The 26,342-nt window shown below is 41.5% G+C and overlaps 1 protein-coding gene across 2 annotated transcripts in view; it reads left to right on the top strand.

Moving 5' to 3' along the window:
* The window catches only part of TBC1D8 (TBC1 domain family member 8), a 54,833-nt gene that overhangs the window by 9,182 nt on the left and 19,309 nt on the right, over nt 1-26,342 (top strand). The window contains exons 2-5 of one of the 2 annotated variants that reach the window (XM_064143593.1): nt 6,273-6,428; nt 12,286-12,404; nt 15,670-15,898; nt 19,580-19,820. In XM_064143593.1, the coding sequence (XP_063999663.1) occupies nt 6,273-6,428; nt 12,286-12,404; nt 15,670-15,898; nt 19,580-19,820 (745 nt within the window). The remainder of the gene's footprint in view (nt 1-6,272; nt 6,429-12,285; nt 12,405-15,669; nt 15,899-19,579; nt 19,821-26,342) is intronic. The other variant, XM_064143594.1, reaches the window with a different exon arrangement.

Here is a 26,342-nt window from a genome sequence, read left to right as displayed (position 1 = left end):
TATGTGAAAACAAAGTAAAGCTACAAGAGTAACATTGCTCATTATTGTGGTGCTGCAGGCTTCCTTATCTCTTATCCTTACATTTAAATATATGTATTTTCCCCCCTAAAAGGGCAATAACAGCTTTAGCCTTTTGCTTTCTTGTTTTATCTTTTGAGGATTTTATTAATGTATTTGTCCCAGACTCCTAAATGATGATTCCAAGTCTGTCTGCCTTGCAGCGTGGCTTAGCTGGTGAAATGACCACCCCTTTTATGGGAAGGCATTTGAGTAGTTCTGAAAAAATCCCCTTTAAGGCCTTTAAAATATGGTGGAAGTAAGCAGAAAGCATCTTACTTTATGTGGAAGGTGTCTTAATTCACATGCTGTTGAGACAGTTGTTAGTTGTTAGTGCATTAGACTATCTCTTCTGCGTTGTCTTAAAAGAGGAAAATAGAGAGTTTTAACAGAGTTTTTTAGTTCTAATTTTTAATTTGAATTCGGCTTTAAGCATTCTTTGTCCAATGTCTCAGAAGCTTAAAGGAATTTTTGAAATACCACATGGATAATTAACACCCATCTGGGAAAGAAGCCTGCATTCTTTAGTTTGAAAGATACAGTATGTTTAGTAGAAATTGGTCATAGATTAACTTACTGTAAACATGTTCAACTTCTACATTAGCTATGAACATGGGTAACTTGTAATAGGACCTTTTATCTTTCTCACTGTGTGAAAGGAACCATGTCTTTAAAAGATAAAGAGTGATGCAGATGTGATAGTTCATTTGAGAGCCTGGTCATTATAAAATATCCTTTTTTTTTTTTGCTTCTATGAAGAAACATTCAGCAAGTTCATTGCACATGATGCCTTGTTTACATCCCATTTTCTTACAGATTGTAAAGGGGATACACTCCCTACTTGCTGCAGAACCATGTCTTTAAAGACGAAGAGTGATGATGATGCACTTGTGTAGTGGTTTAAGGCTTGTTGGAATATTCTAATAAGAGAAATTAGACCGTTGGTTGTAAAAGAATAATAATGATAAAGTTTATACCATTCATTGGTTTGTAAGAAGTGTAAAAAGGTAGTATATAAACAATTCTTTCTTGACTTGGGTACTGTCTCTCTTTGCTTCTCTTTCTAACTCCTACACTAACCAGGAGACAGATGACTTTTGCTGGTTGTTTTTTATGTGGAGAAGGAGAGAGGGTAGCACTGGTCCTGTCTAGGCTTTTCTTTGTCTGGGGTGGGGAAGATTGGATTTCTGTATTATTTCTAAATTGCATATAATTGTAAATACATGTAAATGTATTTTGTATATCATAGAATCATAGAATCATAGAATCAACCAGGTTGGAAGAGACCTCCAAGATCATCCAGTCCAAACCATCACCCTGCCCCATCCAGTCAACTAGACCATGGCACTAAGTGCCTCATCCAGTCTTTTCTTGAAGACCCCCAGGGACAGTGCCTCCACCACCTCCCTGGGCAGCCCATTCCAATGCCAATCACTCTCTCTGTGAAGAACTTCTTCCTAATATCCAGCCTATACCTCCCCTGGCACAACTTGAGACTGTGTCCCCTTGTTCTATTGCTGGTTACCTGGGAGAAGAGGCCACCCCCCACCTGGCTACAATGCCCCTTCAGGTAGTTGTAGACAGTAATAAGATCACCCCTGAGCCTCCTCTTCTCCAGGCTAAACAGGCCCAGCTCCCTCAACCTCTCCTCATAGGATTTGTGCTCCAGGCCCCTCACCAGCTTCGTTGCCCTTCTCTGGACATGTTCCAACACCTCAACATCCTTCTTGAATTGAGGGGCCCAGAACTGGACACAGTACTCAAGGTGTGGTCTGACCAGTGCTGAGTACAGGGGAAGAATAACCTCCCTTGTCCTACTGGCCACACTGTTCCTGATGCAGGCCAGGATGCCAATGTGCTAGTAAATATAGCTTTGCTGTAAATATAGCTTTGCTGTAAATATAGCTTTCCAAGCTGTCTGAGCTGGTCTAGTAAATTTTAATTTGGGGAGGGGGGAGGCTCCCAACCCACCACAACTTGTGATAGTTCATTTGAGAGCCTGGTCATTATAAAATGTTATTTATTTATTTATTTTCCTGTGAAGAAACACTTCACAAATTAATTGCACATAATGCCCTATTTACATCACATTTGCTTGACAGACTAACCTCTGTAAAGGGGATACTTCTCCCTACCTCATGCAAAATATGACATGATTCCTTGCTAATTTTTCTACCTATTTGTGGTATTGTATCCATGATACGCATATACATTTGATAAAAAATGATTTGCAATTCGACGTACAACAGTCTTGTTTTACTTGGAGGTATTCCAGTTTCCAATATCGAAGCAATAAAATATGCACAGAAGTAGATTTTTTTTTTCAATGAAATAAAATATTCCAAGTAACATGTGGTATTTGTAGTGAAATTTCCAGATTTGTTTTATAGCTGAAAAAAAATAGGTAAATGTTCCTTGTGCCTGAAATCCAGCTTACAGATGAAGTGGTCAGATTTGCTGAGGAGAAGTGTATAGTTTTAGAAGATGTGTATTTATCCACTTCTGTCTCCTCATCCATATTTGTCAGAAGTAAATGTTACACCTGAAACTTGAATATGAGTTTTAGTCTGAGAATATTCTTTCAGCATGAAGAAACTTGCAGGCTTTGAGGAGCCTGCAGTCCTTAGCAGAAGGCTTCTCAAACCTACGTCTGGAGCTTTCCTTAGTGCAGTTACTGTATAGTGAATTACTTTCTCTAAACTACTTCTGTGTCTTGGGAAGTCAAAAAGCAAATGAGAAGTTGGTCAAGTGGTTAGTAAAAGGGAAAGAGGTACTCTGAATGTCAAGTTCCTCCCAATGAACTTGTCCCATATAGAGCTAAAAAAAAAAGGTGGGAATGTTGAGAAGAAAACCAGTGTAGCAGTTCCTGTCTTTTCCCTCTCTGCTTCTGTTTCCTTTTAGTTTCTGTCTGTCCTGCAGTATAACTGGTCAGTCTTAGTGTTGCCTGTGATGTGGAAGAGATCTGCTGCATCCTAATTGAAACCATTCTAATGTATCATCGGCATGTTTGCCAGAGACTCTTTACATAGTTTATATACACCTGAGAGACAGAGAACCTTTTATTTTATAGTCAGACTTTATTTTATAAGAGACCCTTCCATGAAACAAGCTCTTAGGACAGACTGTTAGAAAACAAGTTGTTAGAAAGGTACTTGCTGACAAGCTAGGTGTTTTCCAAAGCGTGTTTGAAAATCAGTGTGCTGTGTGAAGTTTCTTCTTTGGGTGCGTTTTTCAGTTCAGGGATTTAAACATTGTTTGGTTTTGATGCTTCAGTGAGAAGTATAAAGGTAAGTGTTATGATTTGAAAGTTACACTAAATGAGTATGAGGCAGCCCACAGTGGAAACATTTTTCCTCTAGTTTCAGTCATTTTCATGCTCCTTCTGTTTCAATTAAATTATCAAATTAGTCCTGGATGTGTCTATTAGTGTGGAATCCTTTTCATGCTTCTGCAAGTGCACTCTTAGTAATTCCCTTTTCATCTTCTCCTCTGCCTCTGTCAGTTTCTCCTTTTTTTTTCATCACTTAAGCATCAGCTTCCCTGTGTGGCCGAACCACAGCAGAAGTACCGGTGCTAAACCACAGCCGTGGGAGCCTGACAAACAAGGATACTGCTCCATGTTTGGCAGTAGAAGACTAACGAGGTGGACGGAGGGGACTGCTGCTTTTCTTGCAGCAATGATGGATAGCCTTGCTGGGGGTTGGGGCGAGACCCAAACACAGACATTGGACCCACAGTTGGTACTTACTCGACTTCAGCAGTACCTGCTTTCATTTCCCTTTGTTGTCCTTATGCTTCTCTGAGAGCAACCCCACTACAGATCTTTCTGGCACAGGGGGGACATGACAGCACCCTCTGTCAACCACAGCACTGGCTTAGGGTGATTTAGGCATGAGGTTTTTGTGTTCTTGCGAAGCCCTTGGAAGTGGAGGACAGGCCACTTAGACTGTATTCTGGCAGATAGCTTGATGACAACACTCTTTGTCTTCTCTTTGATTTCCTAGTTCTGGCTCTTCCTTTTTGTCCCTTGTTAATATTTTAGCGATGGGTAGTTCAGCCAAAGGAGGTGATTATTTTTTTCCTTTGCACGGTTGAAGGAGGAAACTTTTTAATAGCTGGTAAGCAAAATGGAAATTGTAAGCAGAAGTACACAGCGAGAAGAGGAATTGGTTTTTTGGTCAGTTATTCAGGAACAGAAAAAGGAATTAATTCTGCACAGGCTAAGGAGTAAAACCAAAGTTTTGCAGTTACTTCTGTGCTTTTGTGCACTTTTTTGTGATTTCTTAAAAAAAACCCAACAACACAGAAAAAACATTTCACAAATTAAATGTTCGTTAAGTGTTCTCTTGGGATTTTGGCAGCACTTACTGGTAGTTGACTCCTTTCCATGACTTTAGTGAAATGAAAAAGAATTCTTTCTCTTAGATCTCTCATCAGGGGAAAACATGCATAGCACTTCTTAACATTTCTTAATTTTCTTCCTTGTAATGTCTTAAGTCTTTGGGAATTTGAAATTTAAACCCTATTTTTGTTCTGCATCACTTGGTGCTGTCTTACTGGCTTTAATCCAATTGTTTTGAACACAGCACACCGAAGCCAAAGCAGTGTTTTCTGTGAGCACAGAAATTTTGCTACCTTTTATAATTGTATGAGGTTTTGTATATTTTTCTTGCACTTAGCAGAAAGCATTTAGCATTTTCTCATATGCATTGTCCCTCTCCAAATCCAGGTCTCCATTTTAAAGGGATGAGTATAATATCTGGACATGTATTTAGCTAAGGAGTCAGTCAGTGCTGCAGAGTAGCTCATCCCACAGTTTTAAAACATACCACATCCAGCTTGCATCTCATGTGAGATGAGGACTTTGTAAGTCTCATTTTATTGCTTCCATTAATCACTTAGGTGATGGACTGGAGAATGCAATTATAAAGAGTGTGTGTGGTGCCAAGAGCTGGCAATACCTTTTGGAGGTTGAGAATAGTTCCTTTTGTGTTGGGTTAATGGCAAAGGAACAAAAAAATACAGCAAGTTGGAAACATCAAGTGTGCAAAGAGAAAATGTAGAATTGTGGAAAACTTCCTAGATATTCTAGTGACATAAGCAAATGTGGAAAAGCCATTCCTTGCTGTCTGCCATTTTTCTCTGAAGGCAGTTATGTCTCTGTAGGACATGCAGTTTAGGGCAACCGAATACAAAGCTACTGCTGAATTGCTATTTGTAGGTGCTATAAATCAGCTCTGAACTGGCATTCGGATCATTTTTTCATGTGTAGCCTGGTTCTGGCTGATGAGGGGGTGGATAGCAAGATAGGTGAGCAGCTTCAGGCTCCAAACTTGGAAATCTTTTGTGGGGACAGTAATTGCTCTGGATCTCCACAATAAATTTGCCTCTTTTTACACCAAGTGCCAGTTTACAGCGTGATACTGCTGCAAGCTTTCTTGGACTTAGTGGCATGTATGCAAGACAGAAGAAGTATTTTTCTACTCTTCTTATATTTGAGAGTAGTAGTGAGCATCATGTTCAGTTTGGAATGCCACACTTAAGGTGGAGAGATTCCTGTTTAAGCTCAAGAAAAGGAAGAGAGGGGGTAATTGGAGTTTCTTTAGAAAATGAGAAATCATTAAGAGGTGGGCAATCATGAAGATACTTCTTGTTTATGTCAAGCATTAGCATCAAAAATGCCTGTGGCAAATTACTCCCCATGTTCTGAGAAGCAGGATTAATTTCCAGCAAGAAAGTTTAAGATTGCGGTGGTTAACTCGTTTGTTTGGGGTGGTTTTCTTTCCCGTAAGAATGCTCAATGAAAATAGTGGAAGAGGCTAGCTGGGGAAATTGTTGCGTCTTGGTTGTGGGAGGTTTTGAAGAACTGGTTAGGCAGACAACTCTTATAGCATAGGTGTATTTATCCAGCTTCAGAGCAGGGCTGGAACAGTAAATTCTTAAGGTGCCCTCAGGTCTTCCCACTTCAATTCTGTGGTTCTATACATATATATGAGGCAAAACTGGACATGCAAAGATCTCAGTATGCTTTTGATCTTCTAATCTAGTTTGCTTTTTGCATTTTGAGCTTCTCTAAATCACAGCATGAAATAGGAGAAGAATTGTTATCGTTATGTTCTGTGTTCTGATTTTATAGCTTCAGATGTGAAAAGGCTTGAAGGCTATGGAAGTGAACGTTGATGTTAATTCTCTTTCCCCCCCTTTTTTCTTTGCAGGTCGCTTGGTTGGTGCCCTGGACGCTGTGCTAGACTCTAATGCACGTGTTGCTCCATTTAGAATTTTACTCCAAGTTCCAGGCTCTCAGGTTTACTCTGCCATTGCATGTGGTGAGTTATTGAATGGATCAGAAGTTTACTTGGCCATAGCTATTGGTGAGTCATAGACAAAAATAAACAAACCGATTCTGAGCATGGTCAGTGTCTGCATGTCCAAGAAGCTCAAGGTAACCCCAGCTAGTAGTGTGTGTGTAAAACTATTGCCTAGAGCTTATTTAACGACCAAATTAACCTCTGGTTCAGATCCCTGATAGGAATTGTGAAAAAGTGTTGACTTGGAACATTAAGTTTCTGTAGAAAGCTTGTTTAGCTGAGAGTGTTTTGCATTAATTTTGTGTTTCTTGCCAAGTAGTGTGGTTCTGTTAATGCAAATGTCTTATTCTACAGTGGTAGTAGTTCCATACAGCAAGAAGCTACTTAATCTGGGCTTTTGCTTCTGTTTTTTGCTTGCTTACAATAAAATGCCTTACCACACTTGGTTGTAATGAAATATAACTGGAACGTTTGGAAGATGCTACATGATTTAGGAGATAAAGTTGTCAGGGAGGGATATATAATTGCCTGGTCTGTTGTGCTCTAGTCTCTTTGCAGTGAGCTTGTCTTCAGGAAAGTGATATTGATACAAATTGCAGCAGCCTAGCCAGGACACAGTAAAGGTCATCTGAACATGTTTGCTCCGTTCACTCTTCTTGCTTGACCAGTCTGCAGAGTTGTTCTCATCCCTTCTGCTCCAGTCTAAAATCTTAGCATTGGAATTACAGCAGATTTTCCTTTGGGAATGGCTCAGCGCTACTCCAGTGGAGGTTTTGACTGGGTGTTAGGAAGCATTTATTTAATGATGGGTGGTCAATCCCTGGAATAAGCTTCCTGGAGAGGGGACTGATATTCCAAGCTGGTCAGTGTTTTAAGATGCATTGTGCAATGCCCTTAATAACATGCTTGAATGTTTGGTCAGCCCTGAAGTAGTCAGACAATTGGATTGGATGATTGTTGTAGGTCCCTTCCAACTGAAAATTATCCTATGTTATCTCCAATTTCCATTCCATTCTTCCTTGTCTTATCAGGATCAAGCCATGAAATAGTTAGCTGGTATAAGTGCTACCATGTTGTTGATGGTGTTTAGCACAACAGTGTTTTAAATGGAAGGGCAGTTGCTGTATTTGCCCCTTCCTCTATACAAGCTGAGAGAGCTGGCAGCTGAGCTGGCCAAGCCACTCTCCATCATTTTCCAGCAGTCCTGGCTCACCGGAGAGGTTCCAGGAGACTGGAAAATGGCCAACGTGGTCCCCATCCACAAAAAGGGTCGGATGGAGGAACCTGGGAACTACAGACCCGTCAGCCTGACCTCAGTGCCAGGGAAACTGACGGAGCAGGTTCTCTTGGGGCCAATAACTGCGCACCTGAGGGATGGCAAAGATCTCAGGTCCAGCCAGCATGGGTTTAGGAAGGGCAGATCCTGCCTTTCTAACCTGATCTCCTTCTATGATCAGGTGACCCGCTTGGTGGATGTGGGGAGGCCTGTGGATGTGGTCTATCTGGACTTCAGCAAGGCCTTTGACACTGTCCCCCACAGCAAACTGCTGGCTAAGCTGTCAACCCGTGGCTTGGATGGTAACACTCTGTGCTGGGTTAGGAACTGGCTGGAGGGCCGGACCCAGAGAGTGGTGGTGAATGGTGCCGCATCCAGCTGGCGGCCAGTCACTAGTGGTGTCCCTCAGGGATCAGTGCTGGGCCCCATCCTCTTTAACATCTTCATAGATGATCTGGATGAGGGCATCGAGTCAGTCATCAGCAAGTTTGCAGATGACACTAAGCTGGGGGCAGATGTGACTGAGCTGGAGGGCAGAAGGGCTCTGCAGCGGGACCTTGACCGCCTGCACAGATGGGCAGAGGCCAATGGGATGGGGTTCAATAGCTCAAAGTGCAGGGTGCTGCACTTTGGCCACAACAACCCCATGCAGAGATACAGGCTGGGGTCGGAGTGGCTGGAGAGCAGCCAGACAGAGAGGGATCTGGGGGTACTGATTGATACCCGCCTGAACATGAGCCAGCAGTGTGCCCAGGTGGCCAAGAGAGCCAGTGGCATCCTGGCTTGTATCAGGAGTGGTGTGGTCAGCAGGAGCAGGGAGGTCATTCTGCCCCTGTACTCTGCACTGGTCAGACCACACCTCGAGTACTGCGTTCAGTTCTGGGCCCCCCAGTTTAGGAAGGACACTGAGATGCTTGAGCATGTCCAGAGAAGGGCGACGAGGCTGGTGAGAGGCCTTGAGCACAAGCCCTACGAGGAGAGGCTTAGGGAGCTGGGGTTGTTTAGCCTGGAGAAGAGGAGGCTCAGGGGTGACCTTATTGCTGTCTACAACTACCTGAGGGGTGGTTGTGGCCAGGAGGAGGTTGCTCTCTTCTCTCAGGTGGCCAGCTCCAGAACAAGAGGACACAGCCTCAGGCTGCGCCAGGGGAAATTTCGGCTCGAGGTGAGGAGAAAGTTCTTCACTGAGAGAGTCATTAGGCACTGGAATGGGCTGCCTGGGGAGGTGGTGGAGTCGTCGTCCCTGGGGCAGTTCAAGGCAAGGTTGGATGTGGCACTTGGTGCCATGGTCTAGCCTTGGGCACTGTGGTAAAGGGTTGGACTTGATGATCTCTGAGGTCTCTTCCAACCTTGGTGATACTCTGATACTCTGATACTGATACTCTGATACTCTGATACTCTGATACTCTGATACTGTGATCTCTTCCTTGGTTCAGCAGAGATTCCTCTGCGTGTTCCCTGTTAGTACTGGAAATTTTTCCCTGTGCCAGGTGTGTGTGGAAAAACTTGCATAAAGTCTATTTGTGCTATTCTTGTTGTGGCTGGATTTTCTTTGTTTTGCAGTTGCTCTGTGCTTTATAACCCCACACCCCTCCTTTTTATATTTAAATAATGCCATCTCATGGAGGAATTAAAGAGCTTCATGCTGTTACAGTCCTCTGACAAAGCCAGGTAGCTTTTACTGGAAAAATCAGCTAAGTGTTGCTGTTGTAGGCTTTTGATCATTTGAATATATGTAATATTAATTTCTGGGTCTGATCCTTACTCTTACTGTCCACAGATTTTGTTGGTTTTCTTTTATGTTAAAGGAACTACAAAATCTTGCTGGTTGGAATGGTTAAAGATGTTGCTGAGATAAACATATTTGATTAATGTTTTCTAAAATTCTCTTTGGCTCTTCTGAATGGGTGCTCGGCCCTGAGAAAATGAGATTTGTAGTAACACAGCAGAAAGTTGCTCTGCTCTGTCGTGCTGTGTGGGCAGGACACACGCAGTTGGCAGATCTTTGCAGAAATGAAGAGCCACCATAGCAGGAGCTGTTTCTGAATAATATCACTGCTGTGAAACCCTGACAGGGGAAAGCTGGTGATGGCAGTAGAGTCAGAAAAACAGCATCAGTTGACCCTCTTCTGAGAAAGCCAGAGGAGTTTCCTTGTGCAGAAGCAGCTTTTGCTGCTCACTTGGCTCTGCCCTGTCTGAATGAGGTGCTTCACGCAAACATAATGTTAAGAGTTTTGTTACTAGTTTTGGGAGGAGCAGTGAGTCAAATTAAGGTCCCTGCTGTGTAGCAAGGATAAGGACCAGCTCCATTTTTCTGGGTGTGCTAGTTTGAAGCTAGAGTGTTTTGGTGAGAAGAATTAGATTACAGGCTGTGAAAGAGAAACAATGGTGATGTTTGCTTCACTCATAGGCTTGCTGAGATGTATAAGAACTAGAGTGTAAATACAGATAAGAGAGACGCTCTCTGTCTGGGAAGTGAGCTGCATTTCTCTAACCTAACCTGCCATCTCTCTGATTAATCCACCTGCTTCCTAACCCCCCCTGGCCAACCGTCCAATCTTCCTCGGGCACAAGGCAATGTCTGGGGTAAGGTAGAGAGGGGTGGGAGAAGGTGGAAGGGCGGTTGGGAGGCCCTCCTGGGGACTCAGGTTTCTGGGAGGGGAGTTGTGTTTCTGTATTACCTTTTACCTTGTATATTTCTGTCTATAACTGTATATACTGTAAATATCTGCTTGTATATTGTGCTAAGCTGTAAATATAAGCTTCATTCAATTTCCAGAGCCGGCTGAGTCTAGTCTGGGTGATTTCTAAAGTGTGTGTGGGGGGGGGGCAGGGAACACCCAAACCATCACACTGGTGTAACTACATTACACCAGAAAGATCCAATAACCATCATGTCATTAGGTAGTTAACTAAAATATTTTTTTTTGCTGTGTTTGACTGTCCTTTGTTCCAGGAGCTGTAGGCTTTAATGATGATACATGTGTAAGGGTCAGATCTGTGGTACAGACTTCTGCAAATTTTGGAGGGCTGCTAGGAAGTCTGGACTGGGTCCAGCATGGCTCTAATCGCAGAGATGTTTTAATCCACATGGTTGATCATGTTATACCAGGAGAAGAAAAAAAACCAAACAGCTAACCTAGTGCAGAGCCACTTAAAATTTTCCTTGCAGAAGGCTTGTGGACAAAACAGAAACCCAAGTCCCAGTCAAGTGAAGTAACTTGTGGGAGAGAGGAGAGCAAAGAGATTGGTGAGGAGTTTAAAGAAGACCATAGAAGGAGTGAGGCTGTTAGTTAGACTAAGTACTCATTTGGCACAGGCACATGAAGAAAGTGGGTGAGATGTGGAATAAAATGCTGTGCAGAGGATTGGCACAGGAAGAGGAATAAGGAAGAGACTGGCAATGCTTGGGTCAAATCATAGGACTCGAAAACATTTCAATATGAAATGACTGTATTTCTGCTGTTGTTAACCATTGATGTGATTCATTTTGTTTACCTAAAAGGCATTTAAGTATCTTTTCTACAGTGATTTTTTTTTTTCTTAATTTAAATGTGATTAATGATATTTATGAAGTTCCATCCCAAGACCTTCCTGTCTAGGAAGTTAAAGCTTGTAAAGTCTCCTTGCCAGTTGGCATCCCACTTGGAAAATGAAGCAGAGGAAAGTGGAAAATTCTTAGCTAAATTTATCATTTTTTGTTGTGAGGCAACATAACAAAGGTGCATCTCTAGTGTACACACAAATCAAATATTCAGATATTTGATCTTCTGTTTGAGATTGGTTTTATGATAATGTTAATCTATGATTTATATGTCTCTTACTTTCAGCTACTTCTTTCTTCTTCTAGCAAAGCACAAAGGAAAGCAACTTTTGCTGCCAGTAGTTTTTTCCTATAATGTTTCATCACTGACCAGTAAGATCTGGAGAGGCCTGATTTTTCCCCTGATTGCCTTGTGTGTTGCTCATCTTCCGCTGACCTTTCTGTCATCGTGCACGTAGTAACAATTCAGTTTTGAGCAGAAAGATTCAAAGCAAGTAATTGTGACCAAAAATACTGTTTCTGGAGTTAGTGTGAATGCACTAGATTTGAAACACTAGCAAAACCCTTGAATAAATAGCTGTAGAAATGTGCTCTTTTAGGTGTTGGTGAACTAAACTGGTGTATTTTAATTAATTATTTTAGTTACTATAGAGAGTTTTTAAAAATAAGATGCAGATTGTGTCCATCTCTCACAGGGTATGTGTGTGTGTGGAGTGTGTATGCGTGTGAATACCAAGAGAGGGAGAAAGGAAGATCAGGGGGACAGGATATAAATCAAAGGTTTCTATTGGCCACTTTAGGAGTATCATATCAAAGTAAACTGCAGTCTACCAACTGAGAATGAAGTTTTGCTGTTTTTTCTTCCTTGACTTTTCTTGCAGCGTCTGTTGGCTGAAAGCATTTGAGAAGATAAATCTAAAGGCACTAAAACAATGAGGTGTTTTTTTTTTCTAACTACAGTACTGTGAATGGAACCTTCTTGACCTGTTTGCTACCAAGAATTTTGAGGTTGAATTTATAAAATAGTGCATTTGATTATTTTTCTTAGTTTCACTTCCATATTGCAGGATGAGTTTCAATACACTACTTTTTGTTTTTTCTAGGTGCCACTGCAGAGGAGATAAACCAGCACTGGGAATGGCTGGAACAAAACTTGCTCCATACTTTATCTGTGTTTGACAATAAAGAGGATATTGTTAGTTTTGTCAAAGGGAAAGTGAAGGTAAGGAAACTGCCTTTCTTTCACCCTTGCCTGCTTGTTTTTTTATGATTTATTAGAAAAAAAAATGAAGTTGTCATTCATATTTGGTTTTATCCACCTAAACAGACTTCTGGGATAAAGCCATGCAAAATATAGGAGATAGCTGAAGCAACACAGTGAGGAGGCAGTGCAAAAATATAGTAAAAGAAGGTATTTAACATAATATTTTCAAGATGGCTTTATCCCATAAGTTTCTGCTGCTCATTTCCATCCTCTGTCCCTCTTGATGAGGTTCAGAGGTGTCAGCAAGTGAAAGCAACAGTGCCTAAATCTGCTCTAGTGCATCAACACCTGTATCATAGGATCTGGCACAGAAGCTGCTAGTGGCTTTGTAGGATGTGGGAGCGGTGTCCTGGCACTGCAATGAAGCTGCTGGCTGGCCAAAGCTCTGCAAAAACTACCATCATTTTAGGAGGCTAAAGAATTTCAAAAGTAAAATAATTTGGTAGCTGAAAACCAGATTCAAAATATTAATGGCAGAGGTGATAAAATTTGGAAAGCCTGATGTCCTGAGCTTTGCTTCCACACATTCCTAGAGGAGCTGGAGTGCAGGTCTAATAGTGACTACCTGAGATCCTGCTGCAAGCTTTTCTTGCTAAGAATTTTAGTGAGGTGCTCTTCCCTCCCATATTCCTTTTTTTTGTTTGTAGAATTTGTAGAAATGTAGGTTTTTTGTGGATTTCAAACCTGCTATGATCCCAGTGGGCTCTGAAGTCGGGGAAGAAGGGATGGAGAGGCAAAAGATCACTATGCAACTCTTAGTTTTTATCCTGCTTTAAGAAAAAAAAATCTTTGTCTAAGAGCACTGAAAGACTGAAACAGAATTAATCTCTCTTGATAACACCACAGCAGCCTTCAGGTTAAGTCCACATTTTGGACCATTGCCTCTGCTGTAGATTTTTGGCATATTAAGACTGCTTGTTAACTGCAAATTATACCAGGTGCTATAATGTACAGGTTGTTTGTCTGAATGGTGCAATACATACTTAACTCCTTTGTTGTAACACCACTATTGAAATTCTCAACACTTAATTACATTTATGTAGATGTTCTTGAAACTATGTTTTTGATGGTTCCAAGCACGTTACAAGCTACTGACACCTCATAGCATTGCTTCTTCATAGACAAATAGTTTACATAATTGTTACTCTAGCTGGAGGCCTGTATCTAGTGGAATCCTTCAGGGGTCAGTACTGGGATCAGTACTATTTGATATATTCATCAGTGACCCAGATGAGGGAACAGAGAGCACTGTCAGCAAGTTTGCTGGTGACACAAAACTGGAAGGAGTGCTTTACACTCCTGAAGGCTGTGCTGCCTTTCAGTGGGACCTGGGCAGGCTGGAGAGTTGAGCTTAGAGGAACTTAATGAAATTCAACAAAAACAAGCATAGAGTCTTGCATCTGGGAAAGAACAACCCCATGGACCAGTGTAGGCTGGGGGCTGATCAGGTGAAGGACATTGCAAGGAAAAGGCACCTGGGAGTCCTGGTATATAGAATGATGACCATGAGCCAGCAATGTGCACTTGTGGCCAAGAAGGCAAATGACATCCTGGGGTGTATTAGAAGGGCTGTGGTCAGTAGGTCGAGAGAGGGTCTCCTCCCCCTCCTCTACTCTACCATGGTGGCACTGCATCTGGAATATTGTGTCTGGTTCTGGGCCTTTCAGTTGAAGAAGAACAGGGAACTGCTTGAAAAAGTCCAATGCAAAGCCATAAAGATGCTTAGAGAAGTGGAACATCTTCCTTATGATGAAAGTCGGAGGGAACTGGGGCTCTTTAGCTTGGAGAATAGGAGACTGAGGGTGATCTCATTCATTTTTATCAAGTATGTAAAAGACGAGTGTCAGGAGCATGGAGTCAGGCTCTTCTCAGTGATGTCCCATGATAGGACAAAGGCCAATGAGTGCCAGCTGGAGCATAGGAGGTTCCATGTAAACCTAAGGAAAAGCTTTTGCATTGTGAGGGTGACAGAACACTGCAATAGGCTGCCCAGAGAGGTTGTGGAGTCTCCGTCTCTGAGACCTTCAGAACTCTCCTAGACAAGTTCCTGTGTGACCTACTCTAGGTGATGCTGCTCTAACAGAGGCACCCTCTAGGTGATCTTTCAAGGTGCCTTCCAGCCCTTAATATTCCGTGATTCCGCGATAACTTTGCTCTGTATACACCAAATAACAGCAATCATAACCCCCCAGTGAAACTGTAAATATAGGATTCTGTTGTAGTAATTGATTACAATAAAAAAAGGCCTGAAAAGTCATAAAAGAGTCATAGAATCAACCAGGTTGGAAGAGACCTCCAAGATCATCCAGTCCAACCTAGCACCCAGCCCTATCCAGTCAACTAGACCATGGCACCAAGTGCCTCAGCCAGGCTTTTCTTGAAGACCTCCAGGGACGGTGCCTCCACCACCTCCCTGGGCAGCCCATTCCAATGCCAATCACTCTCTCTGGGAAGAACTTCCTCCTAACATCCAGCCTGTACCTCCCCCGGCACAACTTGAGACTGTGTCCCCTTGTTCTGTTGCTGGTTGCCTGGGAGAAGAGGCCACCCCCCACCTGGCTACAACCTCCCTTCAGATAGTTGTAGACAGCAATGAGGTCACCGCTGAGCCTTCTCTTCTCTAGGCTAAATACCCCCAGCTCCCTCAGCCTCTCCTCATAGGTTTTGTGTTCCAGGCCTTTCACCAGCTCCATCGCCCTTCTCTGGACATGCTCCAGCAGCTCGACATCTCTCTTGAATTGAGGAGCCCAGGACTGGACACAGTACTCAAGGTGTGGCCTGACCAGTGCTGAGTACAGGGGCAGAATAACCTCTCTTGTCCTACTGGCCACACTGTACCTGATGCAGGCCAGGATGCCATTGGCTCTCTTGGCCACCTGGGCACACTGCTGGCTCATCTTCAGCCTACTCTCTACCAGTATCCCCAGGTCCCTTTCTTTCTGGCTGCTTTCCAGCCACTCTGTCCCCAGCCTGTAGCACTGCTTGGGGTTGTTGTGGCCAAAGTGCAGAAACCTGGACTTGGCCTTGTTCAAAGTCTTGATTTGGAAATGTTCAAAGTGTACAAGAGATGTAAACAGCATAGAAAGGTCTCAGTTTGTGAAAACTGCCAATCAAGTGGAATTTCTTCTGTAAGAAAGGGTTGCATTATTAAAATTTGCATGGGTAGCTTGTAGCAACTTGTGCGTAGCTTCATCCTGATACATTTATCTCCTTACGGACTTAGGCACTGATTGCAGAGGAAACAAGCAGCAAGCTCGCTGAGCAGGAAGAAGACCCTGAGAAGTTCCGAGAAGCTCTGGTGAAATTTGAATCAAGGTTTAACTTTCCTGAAGCAGAGAAGCTGATCACTTATTATTCCTGCTGCTGTTGGAAAGGAAAAGTTCCCCGGCAAGGCTGGCTTTATCTAAGCATCAATCATCTCTGTTTTTACTCCTTCTTCCTTGGCAAAGAATGTAAGTGTGAATGCATAAGGAATCCAGTGCTGGGGAGACATAGAAATATATTTAAAAGCAAGAATAGTTAAGAGTTTTTCTGAAAAGCTTTGTTTGCCTCTGAAGTTTAGTTTCTGAGGTTTTTTGTTCAGCTGGAAGATCCTGTTTAATTTAGTGTTCCCTTCACCATTTATGTTTATGTTTTAGCATGAATCCAGTAGTGAGAGCATGCAGACACAGCTGCTACCTGGTTCTTTCTTTTGCCATGAGACTTAAAATGTAACAGACCTCCTCCACATTCTGAAATAGAGACTTCTAGTGCTGAAAATGGGGAGTAAGGATGGGTCCCTCCCACAGGCAGGGAAGCGGAGTCATCATTGCTAGGCAGCAGGGGAAGGACTGGTGGGCCAGGAATGTCTGCCTGCCTGAAGATAGCTCAGGAAACGTAACAAGGCTGTGTTTTGGAGACACAGGTGAAAATTCAGAGGTTTTAAGGGAAATCCTCAGCAATTTAGGGATTTTTTTCATTGAGTAGCAGTGCAGGAATGTTACAAGAAACATGTCCTGAGTTTTTTAGACCTTCAGACTGTTCAGATTGTTCAGAGACTTTGTGGTGTTCCTCTGCAGAGGAAGAGTCATGTGATTATGAAAAGCCTGGCAGAATAGATATTAGAAGGTAAAAATTAAGATAGTAGGTATGAGATGGTGAAAATGAATGTAGCCATTTAATCTCTATAGCATTGCTCTGTTTATGAACTGATAACAGTCCTGTTTATCCTGATGGAACTTCAACAAGGACAGTAATAAAAACCTAAACTGCTAAAAATAAAGCAAGAATTATCAATTGGAATAATTGGGGAAACTACCATTTAGTGTCTGGATTTAATGTCGGGATGGCTAATCAAATAAAACTCTACTTCTAAAAATTAAACACATTAATCTCCAGAGATCCCTTCCAACCCCTACCATTCTATGATTCTGTGATTAATATAAAGATAAAAAAGACAGAAATTGGTGATTTCTAAAGCTTAAAACATATCAAGACATGCATAGAGGTTCTTTTTTCTCCTTACATTTTTTCAGGGTAATTATTTAGTTGTATCTGCAAAACGTGGCAGAGTTAGATTTAAATTGATGTTAAGTTTTTTATTCATTATGAAAATGAAAGTTGAGTTTTGCTTGGGCGCACTAGAATGAGGGCTCTTGATACATAACAGATCTCTCAGTTCTTCTTTAATCTGCTTGTTCTCTGTTTAGTATTAAGTAATATACTTTGTCAGGCATTTCTTCTTGCTATCATTGAAGACTCGTTCTCATTAAGTCTTGAGGAATCCAGTCTGCCAAAGCACACAAAGCAAAAATAATGCTTATTAATGGGCAAAGGAGGAGGGAGAGAGAGGAAAACCTTGTCTATTGTTCCAAAAATGTTCTTTAGGCAATACCACAGATCATTAGATGATACTGGAAGCACAATACCATGCTGTATTATTTGAAAAGAAATTGCTTCTCTCTTTTAATAATAATCCATTCTGAAAATACAAAACTCCCACAAACAATTACATGCTTTGCTGCTTTTTATTTGGACCATGGAGAATATACTATTCAGTCACTGTTGCATTCAGTTACATTGCCTTTGTGTTCCTATGTATTTGCCTGGAAATGTGAAATAAAACCCCTGAATTTTAGTTTTGGTTAAAGAAAATTCCCTAGTATTAAAATGCTTCCTACTTCCTTGATTCTGATAAAACAGATTGCTTTTCTTTCAAAGCTGGCATTTTGACACATTTATGTATTGTATTATACTGAATAGTCCAGATTTGGTTATTGTACTTGTACTTTATATTTGTGTATTGAATGAATCCAGTTCTGGTTGTTACTGTTTGAGAAGCTAGTGCTGATTATATGTAGTAAGGGTGAATCACTGTGTTTTGTTTTGTTTTCAGGTGGCAATCACAAATTAAATCTGTTTAAATCTGGTCTTGAAAATATTGCTAAGATGCCCTATTTTTTTTTCATTCTTCGATGCAGCACAGGGTAGAAAGCCAACATATGAGTTGCATTAATGTGTTTTAATTTGATAAAAATCCCTCCCTGAAATCTCTTTTTAGGCAAAGTGTTAAGTCTTCTGCTTCTGGCAAGTGTGTCCCCCTCCCTTTGTTGTATTTAATGTTTAAATGACGAGTTGGAATACCATACGGAAACCTGTTTTCAGCTTCTCATAAAATTGACTTAAGGCTTACATGAGCATAAACTCCATGGAATGCTTTTTCTTTTCTCCTTTTATCTAAACCTTGAAGTATTTGCAGAGTTTTAGAGGCTTAGAATATCAGACTTCTTGAAAGGGCATGCCAAGATTTCTTCACGTTTTTAAATTAAACTTGTGTTTTTCTAAAGCTTTGAAGACGTTATTCCTTTTATCAGTTGGTTTGGGCCCTTTACAGTCTGCTGTGCAGTTTGTACAACCAGCACAGCAGAGCTGATGTGCTTCTGACCTGCGTGAACAATGGTGCTATTACTCCAGTGCTGTTTAATCTTTCTTCCCTTGGCTGCCCCTGTGTAGATGATTTTATGACCGGCCACAACAGTTTGTGCATGTTGATGCAGCTGTGCTTTATTTAAGTAAGAAAAAATGTAATCTGCAGATAATCTTGACATCTGTGGTTCATGTAGTACAGAGAACTTGCTGGGGGTAGCTGCTTAGGTAATTAATGATCATGGTTTAAGTGTCATATATATATGACAGTCTTTGTTATTGCTGCCTTTTTATTGCTTTATTGGCATCAGGAGACAAGCTAGGGATGTTACGGGGTGTAGTCTTAATGTTATTGGCACAGAGAGTCCTGGGAAGCTTCCAGCAGTTGTTAAGAAGAAATGTAATCTATTTTAAAGTTCTTTTCAGCCTAATTTCTACCCAGAGATTTGAATGAGAGAAGCAAGTAACATCCTGCAGTGGTTGCCTAAAATAAGCTGATTCCATTTGCCATTTGTGTTTATCTGCTTGAGCAGTGCTGAAGTACAGAGAACAGTGTTATATACTTTTTATTTTCTGTAAACAAATGTGACTGCAGTTCATGTTTAGGACAAGATTTGCCTGTGCACCTTTTCAGTAAAAGGTAACGAAAATGGGAAGATCCAAATACCTTGGTTGCAGTTTAGGGGCTGCTTTTTTCCTCCACCCTATTTATAGTAGCAATTAAACCTCATAGAAATGCTCATGTACAGAACTTTCCTTTTGTAGGGGAGTTAGCTTTATTTTTAAAGTTAAAGTACTGTGCATGTAATTGGATTTGCACCCCCCTACAGTTTTATTTCTGGAAGGTTACAAAGCCTTTCCCTGTTATCTTTATAGTGTTTAAATTAACTGTTTCTTCTGGTAGTAATGAAGCAGACTGTAAGAAATTACTCATAAAGGAGTTGGGAGCACAGCTTAGGGCAGGTGTTCTGCAAAGGAAGAACTGCCCAGTCAAGCAGCTCTTAGGAAAATTGGTAAAATCTTAGTTGAGAGCTTCTGAAAAAGACAGACTTCTGGAGTGGGGGAGAATGTATGTAGAATAAGTAACAGTCATGTCAGCTTTGCTTGGCCCTTATAAAAATGTGTTCTCCCCTCTTTGGTTACTTGCACTTTTTCTGAATTTGCTTTTTTTCCCATATCTGAAAAGCAGAGCATCTGATGAGCTTTTGCTTTTTTTCCTCTGGTGCCAGTGAAACTTATCATTCCTTGGGTTGAGGTCCAGAAACTGGAAAGAACCTCCAATGTCTTCATGACTGACACAGTCCGCGTCACCACGCCAAATAAAGAGCGTGACTTTTCCACGTTCCTCAACATCGCTGAGGCTTTCAGGATCATGGAGCAACTGGCAGATGTGACGCTCCGAAGACTGCTGGATAATGAGATCTTTGAACTGGATCCAGGTCTACAAGATCCTACTCAGATTACCAAGAGGTAAAAAACTAACCTGTTGTATGAACAGAGGTTTGATGGTGGTCATCATGGTTTGCTGTGTTAGCTGAGTAAGATTTCAAAGGTGTACTTGACAGGGTGCAAAAGAGATTTTATAATGTATTATAGTGTATCCAATAGGTGCATTTTAACCTGTGTTCAAGGTACCTTTTTCCATTTTATATTCTTCCCTTAATGGTCACCATGTTTTTTTGTTTTAGAAGTACCATTCTCCACAGAAAGGTAAATTGCAGCAAGGGATATTTTCCATCTTCCTCAAAGAGCAACATTATTTTGTTTATAATTTTGCCAGTGTGTAAGCTTTCTTAGTGCCACCAATTCCATAGAATTACTGCTTTTGAGCATATCTGAGACATGAAACTTTACATTGGCTTGATTGCCATAGCTAACTTAGCAAGCACTTTATAGGACTTGAGAAACCTGCAGGCAGTTGCAGTAGATTAATATGCTATTGTCAGCACTACCCCAAAATGTGCTTCTGCACTGCGCTCCCACGACGGTAATGCATTGGGCTCGTAGAGGATAAGCTTGATGACTATTTCTGTCTCAGCAGTGCAGCACACAGCTCTTGTTCTATTTGCTGCTGTGAAAAACAGGAAGGGAAACTGCCCAGAGGAATTTTAGGTGGGCAGGATGGATAGCCCAAACTGGAATTTGCCTGGGGTGTCAGGGTTAACATACTGGTTTAAAATACTACTTTTCTGAAGAGGGTGGGATGGAGCATTTATCCCCTCCTGAATCATACTCTTTCCTGCTCTTCCTTCCTCTGCCAGAGTTATGGAGGGAATGACTCAGGTGTTGCTTCATGGCTAAAGCATGTGTGGTATTGTTTCCCAAAAAAATAAAGATACATCCAGTAGCCATTTTATTCTTCCTGAGGGGCATTTTTGCAGTGGTGCAAGATCTACATCTCAGCTAAGCATTTCTGCAAATTTTAATAATGGAATTTAAAATAATAATAAATATTTAAATGTATTATTAAAATATTAATAAACACTTTCTCTAGAATTTCATGTGTACATACAATAAAGAAAATCACCGACACTGGGATTTTGTCCATCGTCAAGGAGCTAATTTGAGGTGATTCAGTGGTGGGCACCCATGAACAACTTTGCTAGCTTCTTTTCCATAGCCAGAGTTCCTTTAAATACCAGAACTACTGTGTTTTGGTTTGGTTTTGGTTTTTTACAATTTAGGTGTAACTGGACATTGTTAACATTGTAGGCTTGTAGGTCAAGAAAGGTAGCTTATGTGTTTTAACTATTATAGGGTATGTCTGGGAGTAGTAAGTTGTATTGAAGCCCCTTTTCATGCTTTACCATTCCACCCTCCTTCCACATTTGAACTGAAAAGTTAGATGCACAAAGCAAGGAATGTAAATCTAGAGGAGATGTAACTAAAAAATGGGGAGATATTTTCAGCATCTGTTGATTTTCAACTCATCATCATTACTTCCCAAAATAGTCCTTGATTGGGGAGGTTCAAACTGAATGGAAAACTACAGAGAGACTAAAATTGCAGTGGCAGAGTATAAGCAATATGCTATAACAAGGCTCTCAGGGAATCAACCTCTAAGTACTTTGTGGTATTTTTGAGAAGTGGTATGTGCATTAGCAAACAAGCAACAGAAACCACCCCACACATTTACTGAAACAAGTTTTCTCCTTCTTTCCAACTTACAAAACTCAAAACGCTGAGGGGTGCAGAGGGGAAGGAAGGATGAAAGCATATTTAATGGGAGAGCTCCTGGCAAGATCCTCTCCAACCTGTGCTGAAAATTGAGATCATAGAATCATAGAATCAACCAGGTTGGAAGAGACCTCCAAGATCATCCAGTCCAACCTATCCCCCAGCCCTATCCAGTCAACTAGACCATGGCACTAAGTGCCTCATCCAGTCTTTTCTTGAACATCTCCAGGGACGGTGCCTCCACCACCTCCCTGGGCAGCCCATTCCAATGCCAATCACTCTCTCTGTGAAGAACTTCCTCCTAACATCCAGCCTATACCTCCCCCGGCACAACTTGAGACTGTGTCCCCTTGTTCTATTGCTGGTTGCCTGGGAGATGGCAGAAAGGAAAGCATGGAAACATGGAAAATGCCAAAATCCCATTTCCTCTGCACAACTTAGGGTAGTGCTTAGATAAGGTGCTGTTTCTGGTGCCCTTTGTCACAATTCAGCAATCACTTTGATGTAAAGTGATTAAGCAAGACCTGTAGTTTGAATAGTGGATAGACTGGTTTTTAATGCTAACGTGTTTTGGGGGGGGGTTGAAATTTTTGGTGTATAAAGTTTTTGTTGCTGCTTTTTTTCCTGAAGCAGTTGTAGTAGTACAAAAGCAACTGTTTTTCTCTCAACATTTTCCCCCTAATAAATGTCTGTGTAAAATCTTGTGCATGGCTTGTAAGCAAATGGTAGTCTGTCAAACTGAAAGTAATTATCCACATATCACAACTATTCCTTTTTTTTTCATATTAATGTATTAGTTATAGATTGCATTTGTTTGTTTGGCTTTCTTTTACAAGAGGTTTGTTACCGAATCTTTACTTTTGAAAAGTGCTTTTTTAATGCCATCATGGCCTGTATAGGCTACATTCTGAAACCAGAAACAGTTGCTGCCTTTCCTGATGCTTTTTGGGGTCATCTTGTGACCAGTGGAGTAAGGGGAATCATAGAGGCTCTGGTATTAGGCTTGCAGTCTGTGACACAAGTTATGTCACAGTCAGAATCAAACAACTTAATATGCAAGTTTCTGTGCTGCTTAATGTGAGACTCAGAACAATGATTACAAAGGGATAAGCAAAGTAAAAGATGTTTGATAACTATAAATGCCGTTTCTTGCAAATCTATTTTACTGCCATACAATTTTACTGGCACACATGGTAATTACTTTTTCTTTTTTAATAGAAAGGTTGCTAAAATTGAGTAGGTTTTCTGTGCTTAATTCCACCTCTTTCAGGATGCAGGAGTATCCATTGCTTTCCTCAGATGCAGCAAGTAAATTGGCCAGAGCAGAATGCCTGATTTAAAAGCTTTAGTGCCCATATCAGTAAGGTTTCAAAAGTATGATACATTTCTCCAGGCTCTAACCACCTCTGTTTCTTTTCTTCATATCTAACTGTGACATGCCAGTGAGGATTGCTTTGCATTATATGAAGGTAAAGAATGTTTTTAACACTGATCTAAGCTGAAGGGAAACTGTTTGAAGTACCTTGAATCATAAATGTCATTTCAGTTTGCATTAATTCCTTCAGAGAGGGAATCTGAGAGTGCTGTAAACCTTGAGAAACATGAGCATGTGAGTAGGAACAACATCCTTTTATTGTATCTGCCCAACAAAAGGCATGGCATGGATTACGTCTCTGTGTTACTTCATGAGAGGTGATCGCCTGGTCTGTTTTAAAGCATCTCCAGTAATGGGAGTAGCAGGATGCATACTGCTGCTTCACCGTTTCACTCTTGAAAAGTCTTTCTAAAGTCTAACCTGAAACTTTCTTGCTGCTTTTTGGGTCTGGTACTTCTTGCCCTGCACACTACCATTGAAGAGATCAGATGTTTTTGCTTTCTTTAGAGCAACTATTTGTTTCATTAGATGTTGGTGTGCATCTGCTTTCCCTTTTTTTCTTTACACCACACTGCCCTAGTTCAGTCATTTTTTTTCTTACCAGTCCTGATGTTAGCCTTCACAGTTGCTCTTCTCTGGATGTTTGTCACTTATGCCATGTGGCTGCAAGTGTGCAGTGGTGGCACAGGACTACCCATGACACCGTGCCCTTGGTGACCAGCACATGAGCGGCGTGACTGTGCAGCAGCTCTGGGACTGCCATGCTGCATCTTGGTGACTTCTGCACTTCTGCAGCCCAGTGCAGTGCTTCTCTTCCTCCAGTGAGCACGAGGCTGTTGGCTTGTGTTCAACTTGTGATCCCTAAGTCATTTCTTTTTACTGAATGAATGACTGCTGGTGGAGGTAATCTCCATACAGCATTTGCGCAGCTTACAATGAACAGCTGAAAATACTTGTAATGTTTTTTTCCACATCATCCCTTAAGTTAATGAGTATCTTTCTGAATCTGATCCTGTTCTTCTGCTTGTCCTTCTACCAGCTTCACGTCATGTGCAGTTTTAATAACAGCAATCTCTTGATCCATCATGCAGATTGCTGATGAAGTTGCTGAAGAGAAGCTAGTCCAGGATAGATCCTCATGGTACAGCCTTCCAGTTTGCCAGGGAGCTTTTGAGGGGTGCTTTTTAGTGTATTCTTCTTTAGCTGTCTTGGTACAGTAGTTTGCAATCCAGTTTTATTAGTTCTGTGTGAGGAAATATCAAGACTTAGATAAATTCTGGCTAAAAAACCCACTGCGTCTCTTTGCTCTACAAGTCCAGCGTTCCTGCTACATAAAGGAATGATGTTTAGTTTACATGTGTCCTGACAAGTCCATGCTGGCTCTTCTCAGGTAGCTTCTCCTGGCTTGCTTATGAGAAACTTTCCGTGCCAAATGAATTTAGCCATGCTTCCAGTAAACAAAAGATATACTGTTGGATATGTTATTTCCAAAATCCATAACTTTCTGGAGACCTAAAAGCAAAAGGAGTCTGGTAATCAGTCTCTGAAAACAAGAGGTCAGCCAGTGTGTTTAGGTTTTAGGTAGGCAAGTGACTCAGCAGAGCTAAAATCTTGCCAGGCTGTTGAAATTTAAAGCAGAGTAAAAAGCATTTGACAGTGAGAATGTGATTCTGAGTGTCCCACTACTTTCATGCATTTTGTTAGTCTTGTGTGTTATTTCCTTTAATTTAAAACTCTTGGAAGGTAACACAGGGGTCACACAGAAGGAGTTACCACAGTTCAGACTTGCCGTTCACTTTGAAGTGCTGGGGTTGGAGGCAGTCCAGGATCCCTGTACTGTGCAAGTTGGGAACTGTGTGCGGAAAGAATTGCTGAGTTTTCTGAAAAGTAGAGAACGAGGCAATTGCATCTTCTAGCCTTTTATTCTTTTGATACGTGTGGAAACACTTGGTAAACATTATTTTTACATTCTTTTTTTCTCTTAGCTACAGCTCAGTACATTGCATTTCCTTAATAAAACAAATCACCATGCAAATTCTTAAGCTAGATAATAAAAATCCAAACAGGTTGCACAGGTAGAAAGTTTGTGGTTCTGTTCAGCTTTGGAGACATTGCAAAACTCAAAATGGAAGCTATGGGACCTGATGATACGGGCCAGCTGCTGCATCTTTGCCTGTCATGTTTAAACAATTGCCTGTCTTGTTTTAGAAGCTAATTTAATTTGTGGTTGTTTTTGAGCTACAGGGTTTGGAGGGTTTTTTTTTTTAAACCAGCTCTAATTTTGTTTGGCTCCATTTATGAAGGGAAGCAATTGGTTTAAGCCCTAGAATTTGCCTGCCTAACAGGAAATATTTCCAGCATGTGCCACTTTCTAACAAAGCCTCATGTTTGAGCCCACAGTGGTAGGTGCTGACAGGATTTTCATCCCTGTACTACCATTTTTCTTTCCAAAATGCCTCCCACCAGCAGGCTGGCCCCTATTTTGGCATTTGTCTCTGGGGCAGCCCTGGCTGCAGGGTGGTCTCTGCTTTGGCCCTGTATGACCCTGTGTCATGAGTCACCAGTGGACAGGCGGTTCCAGGGCTGTTGTGGTTGGCAGCCTTCCCCCTGTATGGTGTGAGAAGGCTGGATGCAGTGCATGCTGAATTTACTTAGGTTCGGATATGGGAAATGTCATTCTACAGCTTAAAAACTTGCCCCTTCTTGTCTGAAAGGCCTCACACCTGGAACCTGCAGGCTCCAGGTGCAAGAAAGTCCTGAAAACTCAGGACTGCAGATTTTAGAGCATTAGAAACAGTCAACTCTTAAATAATAGCCAATCATGTAAAGGTATAGAGATTTTAACAGAGAGTAGATCCAGGGAGGGTCTTACCTTCTCAGCACAATAGCAGGAGAGCACAGCTCTACCCAGACCTGGCTGCAGATGATATCAGCAGCATTCATCTGTGCTATGCAGAAATGGAAAATATTTTAGTGGTGAGTTAACTAGAAGGCATATCCTGGTCCAGATTTGTCACAATAGCAGATCACTGTGGGCACTTATCAGAGTTGCTCTCACTGTGGAATTTTAACTCAGGAGCAACCGTTTTGTCTTCTTTCATAAAGAGGGCTCCTCTTTGTCCTCTGTGGAAAAAACCAGGAGACTATTTGTCTGTTTTCCTTGGATAATGTTATTAAGGAAGATAATGCTTGAGAAGGAAACAGCAGCTGAACATTGGTTGAGCACATTCTTCTGTTGGTCTCAGATATAGATCTTCCCTTCTCAGGTTTGTTATGGATTGTATCCACCTCTGTTGCACATTACTTTTTTTTTTAGTGTGGATGAAACTGACGTTAAAAGACCCAAACAACTGACTGACTTATTAAAGCAAAGGCTTCATCTGTCTCTATTTTTAGACATCAGGGCTGGGATAGGGGGCAAGTGTTCACAGAAGAGGAGG

This window comes from Pogoniulus pusillus, chromosome 5, assembly GCF_015220805.1.
Source record: "Pogoniulus pusillus isolate bPogPus1 chromosome 5, bPogPus1.pri, whole genome shotgun sequence".
Lineage (NCBI taxonomy): Eukaryota > Metazoa > Chordata > Aves > Piciformes > Lybiidae > Pogoniulus > Pogoniulus pusillus.
Note: the sequence above shows the minus strand (reverse complement) of the source record. Positions and strands in the feature narration are given on the sequence as shown.